Source organism: Pongo abelii, chromosome 9 (assembly GCF_028885655.2).
Source record: "Pongo abelii isolate AG06213 chromosome 9, NHGRI_mPonAbe1-v2.0_pri, whole genome shotgun sequence".
Taxonomy (NCBI): Eukaryota; Metazoa; Chordata; class Mammalia; order Primates; family Hominidae; genus Pongo; species Pongo abelii.
The window spans coordinates 77,867,553-77,880,236 of NC_071994.2; the positions used below are offsets into that span (position 1 = coordinate 77,867,553).

The following is a 12,684-nucleotide window of genomic DNA, read 5'->3' on the forward strand; positions in this document are numbered from 1 at the left end:
TAGCTCAGTTTACTAGCTAGTGGAGTGCGAGAAGGGGCGTGTACTTGTCGGTTGGAGTTGGTCATGAAAGAGCTGGTGGACTGCCCGACGGTTCTCAGGTCCCAGTGCATCCTGCGTGATGGCTCTCTCTGCTGAACCATAAAGCATTCCTTTTCAATCCCTGCACGCTCACGCCGGGAAAAGACTGCACAACGGGCCTGCCAAGGCAGACAAGCGATCGCCACCCAGCTGGCTTCCGAGGGTCCCCTCCCTCCACCGGAGGCCTGTTACCACGGCAACCAGTGAGGGCGGAAGTGGCTCAGAAGACCGATACTCCCTAATCAGGTGACTCTCCCGCCTCCTGCACGTGACACCGGAGCCCAGAAGCGCGCTCTACCTAATCAAGACCCCACCCCTCTTTCCCTTTACTGACAATTGACAGCGACCTCGTGCAATGGCCCTTCCGCCTCCACCAGGAGACTCTGCCCGTTGGTAGTGAATGAACCAATTAGACTGGGAAAAAAAGAAGCAACGCCCCAGGTTTCACTCCGGCTTGACAGACGCAATTGAGGCCATCCTTGAGTCCCTCCGCCCCCAAGTCCTGTAATGCCAGCGATGGACAGACCTTCTACCCAATAGCACGCCCCTTTTCTGCCGTTGGGTCCCGCCCCCTTGAGGGCTAAGCCAATGAGCGCTCCGGGTCTCGGCGGGGTGGAGGGGTTGCACTGCGGTAATATGGCTCTTCCTTAGCCAGCGGCGGCAGCAGCGGCAGCGGTGGCGGCCACTGTCTGGTCTGAGCAGTCGTGCCTCTCGGGTGGCGGGTTTCTAGGTTGCAGGGGCTTGGCAGGTGGTGGCTAGGGGGCGGCGGCGGATGCCGGAAGAGCGCCCGCCCGGCCGCTTGGCGGCCCCTGGATCGAGATGAGCGCCTCCGCGTCGGTCGGGGGCCAGGTCCCCCAGCCGTCCCCGGGCCCGTCCGCCGCGCTGCCTCCCGGTTCTGCCGCGCGGGCCCTGCATGTGGAGCTGCCGTCTCAGCAGGTAAGCCCGCGCGGCTCGCAGCACTCGGGAGGGACCCGGGCAGGCCCGCGTGGAGAGCTTGCTGGCTCCGGGCTGACCCCGCGAGCCGGGACACCCAGAGCAGGGACCCCGAGGGCTCGCGGGACTGAGGAAGACTGTCAGGAGGTTTGTGCGGGGAGGGGTCCAGTGATGGCCGAACCTCCGGGAGATCCCGGAGTCCTAGGAGAATCCCGTTACAGGAGATGGGCTTGTTAAGGGACAAGCAGCCAGCCAGCTAAAGTCCCTGGGGCCCCGGCCCGAGGCCGCCTCCCCCAACGCAGGGAGCCAGGGATTCCCCCGCGCGGACCTTCTCCCTCGTTCCGCCCGGGAAGGGACCCGGGGAACCCCCTGTGTCCCACGGGCCATAGCGAAAGCACTTTTCCTTTCTTTCCCCAGCTGGCCATCCCCGCTTACGGAGAAACCAGTTTGTACTCTTCGTGCAAGAGCCCTGGAGGAGACTTTAGGGTGTCTACCATTTGCTTTAATCTCCCCTGATTATTAAGTATTCGGCCTCTTTAGAGAAATGTATTCAAGACTTGGGGGTTTCCTTCCTAATTCTCCGAGTCCCAAGGAACGCATCTTAATAATTAGGAGGACTTTTTCCTTCTTCATTCCCTCCAGTGAGTCTCTGTGGAAGGAAGATTTGATGTATATATTCATGTGTTCCTCCATCCTTTAGGAAGGGCTTTGAGGACTTCTTGGCTCTGCCTTATAGGGAGATAAGGGGGAAACACTGACTTTGGAGATCTGACAAAACTCTTTGTTTCACTCACATATCTGTAGAGTACTTCCCTCCTTATATCGGTTGCCTTCTGTCCCCCAAGGGGAGATTTTGCAGGAATCTTAGCATTAAAGAGACCTAAAGAAAGTACCTTTTACCCTCTCCCTTTATTCCTCCTTCCAAGAAGAGGATCTAGGAGAAACTGTCATTTATTGAGAACTTACCGTGTTGGATTTGTGCAAAGGGCTCAGTGGCCATTAGTTCACTGAATTTTCACAACTCTGTGAGATAGCTGTTTTTATTACCGCCATTTGGCAGTTGAGGAAACTGAGGCTTGTCCAGAGCCTTCTAGTTAGTAAGTGGTGGGGCTGGGTTGCAGCATCCAGTGTCTGACTCTGCAGCCATGCACGTGCTTGAGACTTGGGCAGCCTTCCTCCACCACCTTTACACAGGACAGAGTGTGTTCTTTCATACACCCCTCCAACTTTCCATCAGCTACCAGTGGGACTTAGGCAGGATTCAGAAAGAGGAAGGGAGAGGTTGTGGGGGAGAGAGTGGTTGAAAAGTGAAATGGATTTGAATGCAGTAAAGGAGGCGGGGGCTAAAGGGAAGAGAAGAGTTGGAGATAATCACTGTGGTTGCCGTTGAATAGGCAGGCAGAAGAGCTTACAGTAGCAACAGATTTTTGTGTGACTACTACCGAAGAGGATTGAAAAGATACCATGTGCCCTGGTTTTGTGATGCTGTTGGCAGGGAATTTCTGAATAGTAGGAGTTTGAGGGTAGTGGGGGTTTGGATTGTATTGTGAGATACTGGGAGAGGGTAGAAGTCTGGCTAGGGAGACACGTCTCTGGAGTGAGCATTAATGTGAGTTTTTGTATGTGTGGGAGGTAGAGTGTGAGAGTGGATACTGGGAGAGGGAATAGGGAGCAGCGTGAGAAACAGCCTGGAGAAGTCCTGAGGAGTTCAGGGGCCAAGAAGGTTTTAGTTTGGGGGAGCTTCGAGAGTGTGTGGGATTAGGAAAGAGAAAGCATCATTTGCTTCATGGAGCCTATTCTCTGATAACAGTTCACAGTTTAACACTGGGAAAACTAATGCAAACAAACTGTTGATGGAATAATTTCAGCCTCATTTGTTAGTGTTTGTGAAATTTTTGGATTGGGGCCGAGGGATATATAGTGGCTTAAGTGTACTTAAGCCACTGAATGCTATATGAGTGCCGAGTTAACTGAATGCTATATGAGTGCCGAGTATGCTATTTACAGCTTTCTGGGGGTGTCATCCTTGAATTCTTGGAAGGCAGCCTATATAACAAAGCACTTTTACTTTTGCGGTTGACATCAATTTATCTTTTGGGGTCAAAATGCTCAGGTTTTTAGTGTATAAATAATATCAATAAAATTTTGTTGAAGTTTTATCTGTATATAGTAAAGTGCACAGATTATTAGTATTCAGTTGATGAATTGTCACCAAGGGAACAATTATGTAAGTACTACCCAGATTAAGAAATACAAAGTTTTGGCTGGGTGCAGTGGCTCACACCTGTAATCCTAGCATTTTGGGAGGCTGAGGTGGGGGGATCACTTGAGGCCAGAAGTTCGAGACCAGCCTGGCCAACATGCCGAAACCCTGTCTCTACTAAAAATACAAAAAAAAAAAAAAAAAAAAAAAGCCACGTGTGGTGGCACACATTTGTAATCCCAGCTACTTGGGAGGCTGAGGCAAGAGAACTGCTTGAACCTGGGAGGCGCAGGTTGCAGTAAGCCGAGATTGCACCACTGCACTCCAGCCTGGGTGACAGAGTGAGACTCTATCTAAAAACAAACAAACAAACAAACAAAAACCCCCAAAAAAACCCCAAATTATTAACATCCTGGAAGTCCTCCTATGTTCTCTCCCATCTCTGTTTTTCCTTTTTCTCTAAAGGAACCACTTTTCTGATTTCTAATGTAAAAGATCAGTTTTTGCCTGTTCTTGAGCTTTATATAAATGGAGTTGTGCAAAATGTATTTTTTTGTGTCTGGTTTCTTTTACTCAGTATTGTTTGTGAGAGGCATGGAGTATCTGTGTATGTCTGATTTTTTTTTTTAAGCATTACTTCGTTGTCTTTTTTTGCTTTTACAAAATTTCAAAGGTTTAGATAAATTGGAATGTCAGTTGTTAACTTTCCTTTAAATAATACTTTCAAAACCATACATTTTAATACATCCCATACTAGTTGGCAAGGTATCAATTTTTTTTTTTTTTTTGAGACGGAGTCTAGCTCTGTTGCCCAGGCTGGAGTGCAGTGGTGCGATCTCGGCTTATTGCAACCTCTGCCTCCTGGGTTCAAGTGAGTCTCCTGCCTCAGCCTCCCAAGTAGCTGGGATTACAAGCCCCTGCCACCACGCCTAGCTAATTTTTGTATTTTTAGTAGAGACGGGGTTTCATTGTGTTGGCCAGGCTGGTCTGGAACCCCTGACCTTGTGATCCTCCCACCTCGGCCTCCCAAAGTGCCAGAATTACAAGTGTGAGCCACTGCGCCTGGCTGGTATCAATATTTCTAAACAAATAAACAAGCCCGGTTGGTTTAGGATTTCTATGGTCAAGTTATCTCAAAACATAGATTCAGTGGCTCCCAGCCTTCTTCTAAGATGGGGTTTGTCAACCTTGGGACTGTTGACATTTTGGAGTGAAAATGGGCTGTTACATGTTTAGCCACATCCCAAGATATCAGCAGCACCTCCCCAGTCCTGACAATCAAAAATGAGTTCAGACATGGCCAAATGTTTCTTAGGGGGCAAAATTACCCCTAGTTGAGAACCACCTTACTAAGGTGTATTTTCATTTTAAGTTAGAGAGTATCCTTGTTATTACTGACTCATTTATTCCAATCTTCATTAAGTCCTGTTGATTCTAGAAGTGGCTGTAATGTTTAAAAAGTTAACACTGCAAACACCTGAACTTTTCCATGTATAAGTACTAACTATAGTCCATATCAGCCCCTTGACTGTGTCAGATGGGACTACTACTTAATTTTGTCTCCTTTTGCTTCTATGTGATCTTACTTTACTGTAATTTGAGCAAGAACTAGTGACACATTTTTTTTACTTTTGTTTTGTTTTGTTTTGTTTTGTTTTATTTTTGAGACGGAGTCTTGCTCTGTTGCCTAGGCTGGAGTGCAGTGGCGCGATCTCGGTTCACTGCAAACTCCGCCTCCTGGGTTCATGCCATTCTCCTGCCTCAGCCTCCCGAGTAGCTGGGACTACAGGTGCCCGTCACCACGCCCGGCTAATTTTTTGTATTTTTAGTAGAGACGAGGTTTCACCGTGTTAGCTAGGATGGTCTCGATCTCCTGACCTTGTGATCCACCCGCCTCGGCCTCCCAAAGAGCTGGGATTACAGGTGTGAGCCACCGCACCCGGCCTTGTTTTGTTTTTGATTTTTGAGACAGTTTTACTCTAGTCACCCAGGCTGGAATGCAGTGGTGCGATCTCTTCTCACTGCAAGAAGAGATCCTCCCACCTCAGCCTTCTGCGTAGCTGGGACCACAGGCTGTGCCACCATGCCCAGCTAATGTTTGTATTTTTGGTAGAGATGGGGTTTCACCATGTTGGCAGGCTGGTCTTGAACTGCTGGCCTCAGGTGATCCGCCTGCCTTGGCCTCCCAAAGTGCTGGGACTACAGGTGTGAACCACCGTGCCCGGCCCAAAAACAAACTATTTTTTAGAAAGTTTTATTTCTATTTTTGGCCAAGCGCAGTGGCTCATGCCTATAATACCAGCACTTTGGGAGGCCGAGGCAGGCCGATCACTTGTGGTCAGGGGTTTGAGACCAGCCTGGCCAACATGGTGAAACCCTGTCTCTACTAAAAATAGAAAAATTAGCCAGGTGTGGTGGCAGGTGCCTGTAATCCCAGCTATTCGGGAGGCTGAGGCAGGAGAATTGCTTGAACCCGGGAGGCAGAGGTTGCAGTGAGCTGAGATGGCACCATTGTACTCCAACCTGGGCGACAAGAGCGAAACTGTCTAAAAAAAATTATTTCTATTTTTTTATTTTTTTGTTTTTTTAGAGACAAGATCTTGCTCTGTCGCCCAGCCTGGAGTGCAGTTGGCTCACTGAGGCCTCAACCTCCTGGGATCAAGTGATTATCTTGCCTCAGCCTCCCTAGTATCTAGGACTACAGGCATGTGCCACCATACCCAGTTAAGTTTTTTAAGATTTTCATAGAGATGGGGCCTTGCTGTGTTGCCCAGGCTAGTCTCAAACTCCTGGCCTCAAGAAATCCTCCTGCCTTGGCCTCCCAAAGTGTTGGGATTATAGGCATGAGCCACTACGCCCAGCCAGAAAATTTTATATTTATAGAAAAATTGAGAAGATAGTATAGAAAGTTCCCATATACTCTATACCTAGTTTCACTTATTCTTTTTTTTTTTTTTTGAGACGGAGTCTCACTCTGTCACCCAGGCTGGAGTGGAGTGGTGCGATCTCTGCTCACCGCAACCTCCGCCTTTCAGGTTCAAGCGATTCTCCTGCCTCAGCCTCCTGAGTAGCTGGGATTACAGGCATGCACTACTGTTCCTGACTAATTTTTGTATTTTTAGTAGAGATAAGGTTTTGCCATGTTGGCCAGGCTGGTCTTGAACCCCTGAGCTCAGGTGATCCGCCCGCCTTGGCCTCCCAAAGTGCTGGGATTACAGGCATGAGCCACGGCACCTGGCCTCACTTATTCTTAACATCTGCCGTAACATATGGTACATTTGTTAGAATTAATGAATCAATATTTGTATATTTTTGACTAAAAAAGTCCATAGTTCATTTAGATTTTCTTAGTTCTGAACAACTGTGGCCAGGCCTGGTGAGTCATGCCTGTAACCCCAGCACTTTGGGAGGGTGAGGCAGGAGGATTGCTTGAGCCTGGGAGGTCAAGGCTGCAGTGAGCCCTGATTGCACCACTGCACTCCAGCCTGGAAGACTGTGATTAAATGTGATTAACTATATGTACAACATAAAATTTGCTGTTTAAATAATTTTTAAGTATACAATATAGTGGCATTAAAAACATACTTAATGTTATACAACCATCATCACTGAATATTTCCAGAATGTTTACATCATCCCAAACAGAAAACAACTCCCCATTCTCGCCTCCTACGAGCCCCTGGTAAATTCTGTTCTACTTTCTGTCTCTATGAATTTGACTATTCTGGGTACCTCATATAAGTGACATTATACAGTATTTGTCCTTTTATGTTTGGCTTATTTCACTTTGCAATGTTTTCAAGGTTCATCCATGTTGCAGGGTATGTTAGAATTTCATTCCTTTTTTAAGGTGGATGGTATTCCGTTGTATGTATATACTACATTTTGTTTATTCATTCATCTCTTGATGGGTCCTTTGTTTGTTTGTTTGTTTGCTTGTTTGTTTTGAGACAGGGTCTCACTCCGTTGCCCAGGCTAAAGTGCAGTGGCATGATCATGGCTCACTGCAGCCTTGACTTCCTGGGGTCAAGTGATCCTCCCACCTCAGCACCCCCGCAAGTAGCTGAGACTACAATGGCATGTGCCTCCACGCCCAGCTAATTTGAAAATTTTTTGTAGAAATGAGTCTCACTCTGGTCTCAAACTCTTGGGCTCAAGAGATCCTCCTGCCTTGGCCACCCAAAGCAGTGTCGAGATTACAGCATGAGCCACCACGCCCAGCCATCCCTTAGTTTTTACCTGATGTCCTTCTTCCGTGCCAGGATCCTGTCTGGATACCACATTGTATTTAGTTGTCCTGTCTCTTGCCTCCTCTTAGTTGTGGCAGTTACTCAGACTTTCTTTGTTTTTGATGGCCTTGACAGTTTTGAGTACTAGTCAGGTGTTTTGTAGGATGCCACTCTTTTGGAATTAGTCTGATGTTTTTTTCTTATGATTAGACTAGGGTGGTGGTGTTTTGGGAGCAAGACTTAAGAGGTAAAGTGCCATTTTCATCGTATATTATGTACATATTATTAACATGATTTATCACTTTTTTTTTTTTTTTTTGAGACGGAATTTCACTCTTGTTGCTCAGGCTGGAGTGCAATGGCACAATCTCAGCTCACTGCAACCTCCACCTCTCAGGTTCAAGCAATTCTTCTACCTCAACCTCCTGAGTAGCTGGGATTACAGGCACCCGCCACCATGCCCAGCTAATTTTTCTATTTTTAATAGAGACGGGGTTTCACCATGTTGGCCAGGCTGGTCTTGAACTCCTGACCTCAGGTGATCCACCCACCTTGGCCTCCCAAAGTGCTGGCATTACAGGCATGAGCCACCATGCCTGGCTGATTTATCACTGTTGATTCTAACTTTTATCATCACCAGCTGTGGTGGCATATGATAGGAAAGGCAAACTAGCTGTTTTCTCCTATTACACTGTTATACTATCAGCATAACCCTTCTGACATTAGATGTGTGGGGGTTTTTCCCCACACACCAAGCGATCCTCCAGTGAACACCAATATGGTGTCCTATGATTCAATTCAATTCTGCCACAATCTCCTTAGAGTTAGTATCATATTCCACAAGTTAAAGGCTCAGACCCATAAAACTGTCCCCTACTTCACATGCCAGTCATAAGTCTGGGTCTCTGGAACTTCTTACCGACTGGCTATAAATTGGGGTTCCTGTGTTCCCCTCCTCAGGCTCAGTCATTTACTAGAGCAGCTCACGGAGCTGAAGAAAGCACCTTGCTTGCACTTACTGTTTTTTTTTTTTTTTAAATAAACAATATTACACAGGATACAGACGAGCAGCCAGATGGAAGATATGCATAGGGAACAGTATGGGGGAAATGAAATGGCCCAGAGCTTTCATGCCCTCCCATGGCAGCTCCACCCTCCACATGTTCAGCAACCCAGAAATTCTCCAAAACCTGTAGTTCTGTGACTTTTATGGAGGCTTCGTCATGTAGGCATGATCAATTATTAAGTCAGTCTTCAGCCCCTCTTTCCTTCCTGGATGATGGGGAGTGGGGCTGAAAGTTCCAAGCTTCTGATCATGGCTTGGTCTTTCTGGTGACCATTCTCCTTCTAGGAGCTCATCAAGAGTTGTCTCATTAGAACAAAGGATGTTCCTCACCTAGGAAACGCTGAGGGACTAGGCGTTGTGTCTGGAACTGGGGTCAAAGACCAAATATTAAAAGTAAAGATTCTCCTAGTACCCCTATGGCACCCAGGGAATGACAGAGGTTTTAAGAGCTCTGCACCAGGAACTGTGTACAAAGACCAAAGTATATATTTATTATTATAAATTGAAGGGCCACAGGTAGTGTTTGTCAGGTTTCTCTGCTATAAGGTTACTTTCCTCCCCTTCCCTCTATACTGTAGTCTTTGGAAGGAAGTCACTATGTGTAGTCCACACTTGAGTGAGATCTGTGCTCCCCCTTCTTGAGGGTAGAGTATCTACATAAAATTATTTGGAATTTTTCTGTATGGGAGATTAAATCATGGCTCCCTTCAGCCTCTAACTCCTGGACTCAAGTTATGTGCCTCAGCCTCCCAAGTAGCTGGGACCACAGGTACACACCACCATGCCTGGTTCATTTTTTAATTTTAATTTTTGTAGAGACAGAGTCTTGCTATATTGCCCAGGCTGGTCTCTAACTCCTGGCTTCAAGCAGTCCTCCCGCCTTGGCCTCCCCAAGCATTGGTATTACAGGCATGAGCCACTGCGCTGGGCCGGTAACTTAAAGTCACACAGAATGTCAACAAAGGGACTACAATCTAGGTGTTTCCTGTTTGCCCTAGGCACCCACTCTTTGCAGGGTTCTGGTGAAAAGTTTTAATTACCTCAGAGTTTGGGACCATCAGGCTTTATATTTTATTTCCTACAGCACTTGTGCCTAACACTGTGCTGATGATTTAGTAGGAACTCATGTACAGTTTTTTTGTTTATGAGTCTTTCCCTTGAAGAACTTTACAGCCTAAAGAGAACAACGAAAGATTGGATTCAGTGGTGTTGAAACCCATACAAAAAAACATGATAGAAGCAGAAAAGTAGATCTAAAGCTTGATTTTGCTGTACAGGATAAATATTTTCCCTTTGTGTGTTTATGTTTATTTGGATACCCTACTTTTGTTAATCTAATTTAATCATCTTTCTATTATTAAAAAAAAATCAGCTTTATTGGCAAGGCCGTTCATCTTATCAGGAACATGTGCCTCCCGCAATGTACTACCATGCCGTGTACATTCATTCCTTCTGCAAATATTTACTAAGCCCCTTGTAACTCGAAGAAAAAATGTAATATATAGTTGAGTATCTACAAAGTAAAATGATGGCAATTTTTGTGCTGGTTTGGCTCTTATAAATAAAATGATATGAGGAAGCCTCAGAAACTTAAGATATCAGCATCTTAAAATCATTATTTTTATGTGACAAAATGCTATTAGGAATTTATGTTTTTTGTTTGTTTCTCTTTTTCCTGTGAAAATGAGTTTTTTTTTTTTTTTGAAAGGAAAAGCTATGTTTATTTAGTGTTTACTTTAAAATGTCTCTACAGGATCACAGTTCTTTGTGGTAGAAAATTCAGAAGTGAAACTGACTAGAAATAGAGCACAAGCAGAATTGAAACTAGTAAGTTGGGCCTGAAGTGAAACATATGGTAGAATGAAAAAAAATTCGATTTTCATAGTTTCCAAATGTGTGTTTTTGATAAGCTGTATATTTTTACCTGTCAGACGTGTTACTGCTGGGGAGAAAAAGAAGTTTGTCATTTTTTTTTTTTTTTTTTGAGGTGGAGTCTCACTTTGTCACCCAGGCTGGAGTGCAGTGGCGCGATCTTGGTTCACTGCAACCTCCGCCTCCCGGGTTCATGCCATTCTCCTGCCTCAGCCTCCCGAGTAGCTGGGACTACAGGCGCCTGCCACCATGCCCGGCTAATTTTTTGTGTTTTTAGTAGAGATGGGATTTCACCGTGTTAGCCAGGATGGTCTCGATCTCCTGACCTCATGATCCGCCTGCCTCGGCCTCCCAAAGTGCTGGGATTACAGGCGTGAGCCACTGCGCCCGGCCAAGTTTGTCATTTGTAACATACTGGAATGTGTACAGCTGCAAACTAAAGGTGTTTTAGAAAAAGACATCTCTCTTACAAGAGAGGTTGAAACATTTTAGGATTATGCTTTGTTTTAGGTTTAATGACATAAGTAATGTCTTTTTTTTTTTTTTTGAGACGGAGTTACCCTGTTGTCGCCCAGAATGGAGTGCAATGGCACGATCTCAGCTCACTGCAACCTCTGCCTCCCAGGTTCAAGTAATTCTCCTGCCTCAGCCTCCCGAGTAGCTGGGGTGCCCACCACCCCACCTGGCTAATTTTTGTATTTTTAGTAGAGACGGGTTTCACCACATTGGCCAGGCTGGTCTCGAACTCCTGATCTCAGGTGATCCACCTGCCTCGGCCTCCCAAAGTGCTGGGATTGCAGGCTTGAGCCACTGTGCCTGGCCAGTAAAGTCTTGTATTGTTAAATTTTTTCAATGCCTTGTACAGTATTTTAGCAGTTGCCTCCTTAGATTATAAAAGTAGACGAGTACACACAGAATGGAAACTTGACATTGGAATTTTACAGTTCATAGTATACCTTCTTGATTTAGTATCACATAACCTTGTTTTCCATCTTATTTTAAAATGGAAACATGAGTTTTGAATCATGGAATTTTACAGATGCAAAACCTGAAGCCCTCCGAGGTGAAACTATTTGCCTGGCCACAGACTTGTTCTAGCTGTTTATTCTTGCCCTGGAGTATTTAGTAGAGTACTAGTTTAACAGATCTGTGTTGTGTCTTGTTCTTGCTTGTGGCAGAGAAATAAACAGAACCTGGGTCTTGTGAACAGTTCCACTGTTCTTGGCTGGGTGTGTTGACAAGTTGTTTCTTTTTTTTTTTTTTGAGATGGAGTTTTGTTCTTGTCACCCAGGCTGGAGTGCAGTGGTGTGATCTCGGCTCACTGCAACCTCCACCTCCTGGGTTCAAGCGATTCTCCTGCCTCAGCCTCCTTAGTAGTTGGGATTACAGGCACCCGCCAGCATGCTCGGCTAATTTTTGTAATTTTAGTGGAGATGGGGTTTCATCACGTTGGCCAGGCTGGTTTCGAACTCCTGACCTTAGGTGATCCACCCACCTTGGCCTCCCAAAGTGCTGGGATTACAGGCGTGAGCCACTGTGCCTGGCCAATAACTTGTTTCTTTTTCTTTCCTTTTTTTTTTCTTTTAAGACAGAGTCTTGCTCTGTCGCCAGGCTGGAGTGCAGTGGCACGATCTTGGCTCACTGCAACCTCTGTCTCCCGGGTTCAAGTGATTCTCTTGCCTCAGCCTCCAGAGTAGCTGATACTACAGGTGCCAACCACCACACCCACCTAATTTTTTGTATCTTTAGTAGAGACTGGGTTTTACCATGTTGGCCAGGCTGGTCTCAAACTCCTGACCTCGTGATCCACCCGCCTCTGCCTCCCAAAGTGCTGGGATTACAGGTATGAGCCTGGCCAAGAACTTGTTTCTTAAACTTCACTCGATCTTTGGCACGTTAGTCTCACAGCTTTGGGGATTTTAGGCTAGAACTGAAATGGAGGAGAGGCTGTATTTTAACGTTCTCTTTAAGGGCAGAGCACTCAGAGTCCACCCTCCCACGTCCCTTTTATGGTGTGAATTAGAGTGAAACTTTGGAATGTCCCTCTGGAGCTTAAATGATCAGTCTTCCTGTTTTGTCCCTGGGTACTTACCATGCCTATCTTTTTTTTTTTTTTTTTTTTTTAATATTCTACTTAAGAACTTCTGTTCTCTGCCTCTTTAAGTTTCTGAAAGAGTAACCATCTGGTGATTGTGGGTTTTTTGATGGTTTTATTCTGTGTAATATTTGGTGTTGATTGCTGTAGACCCTATGTGGTAGTAATGTTATTAGGCATTTTACTTATCCATTCTTTGTGAAAACTC

At 45.8% G+C, this 12,684-nt stretch overlaps 1 protein-coding gene across 2 annotated transcripts in view; it reads left to right on the top strand.

The window, feature by feature from the left end:
- Positions 1–642: 642 nt before the first annotated feature.
- Positions 643–12,684, top strand: part of UVRAG (UV radiation resistance associated) — a 327,393-nt gene continuing 315,351 nt past the window's right edge. Inside the window, exon 1 of one of the 2 annotated variants that reach the window (XM_002822260.4) lies at positions 643–1,014. In XM_002822260.4, the coding sequence (XP_002822306.1) occupies positions 898–1,014 (117 nt within the window). In that variant the 5' untranslated portion in view covers positions 643–897. The remainder of the gene's footprint in view (positions 1,015–12,684) is intronic. The other variant, XM_054524839.2, reaches the window with a different exon arrangement.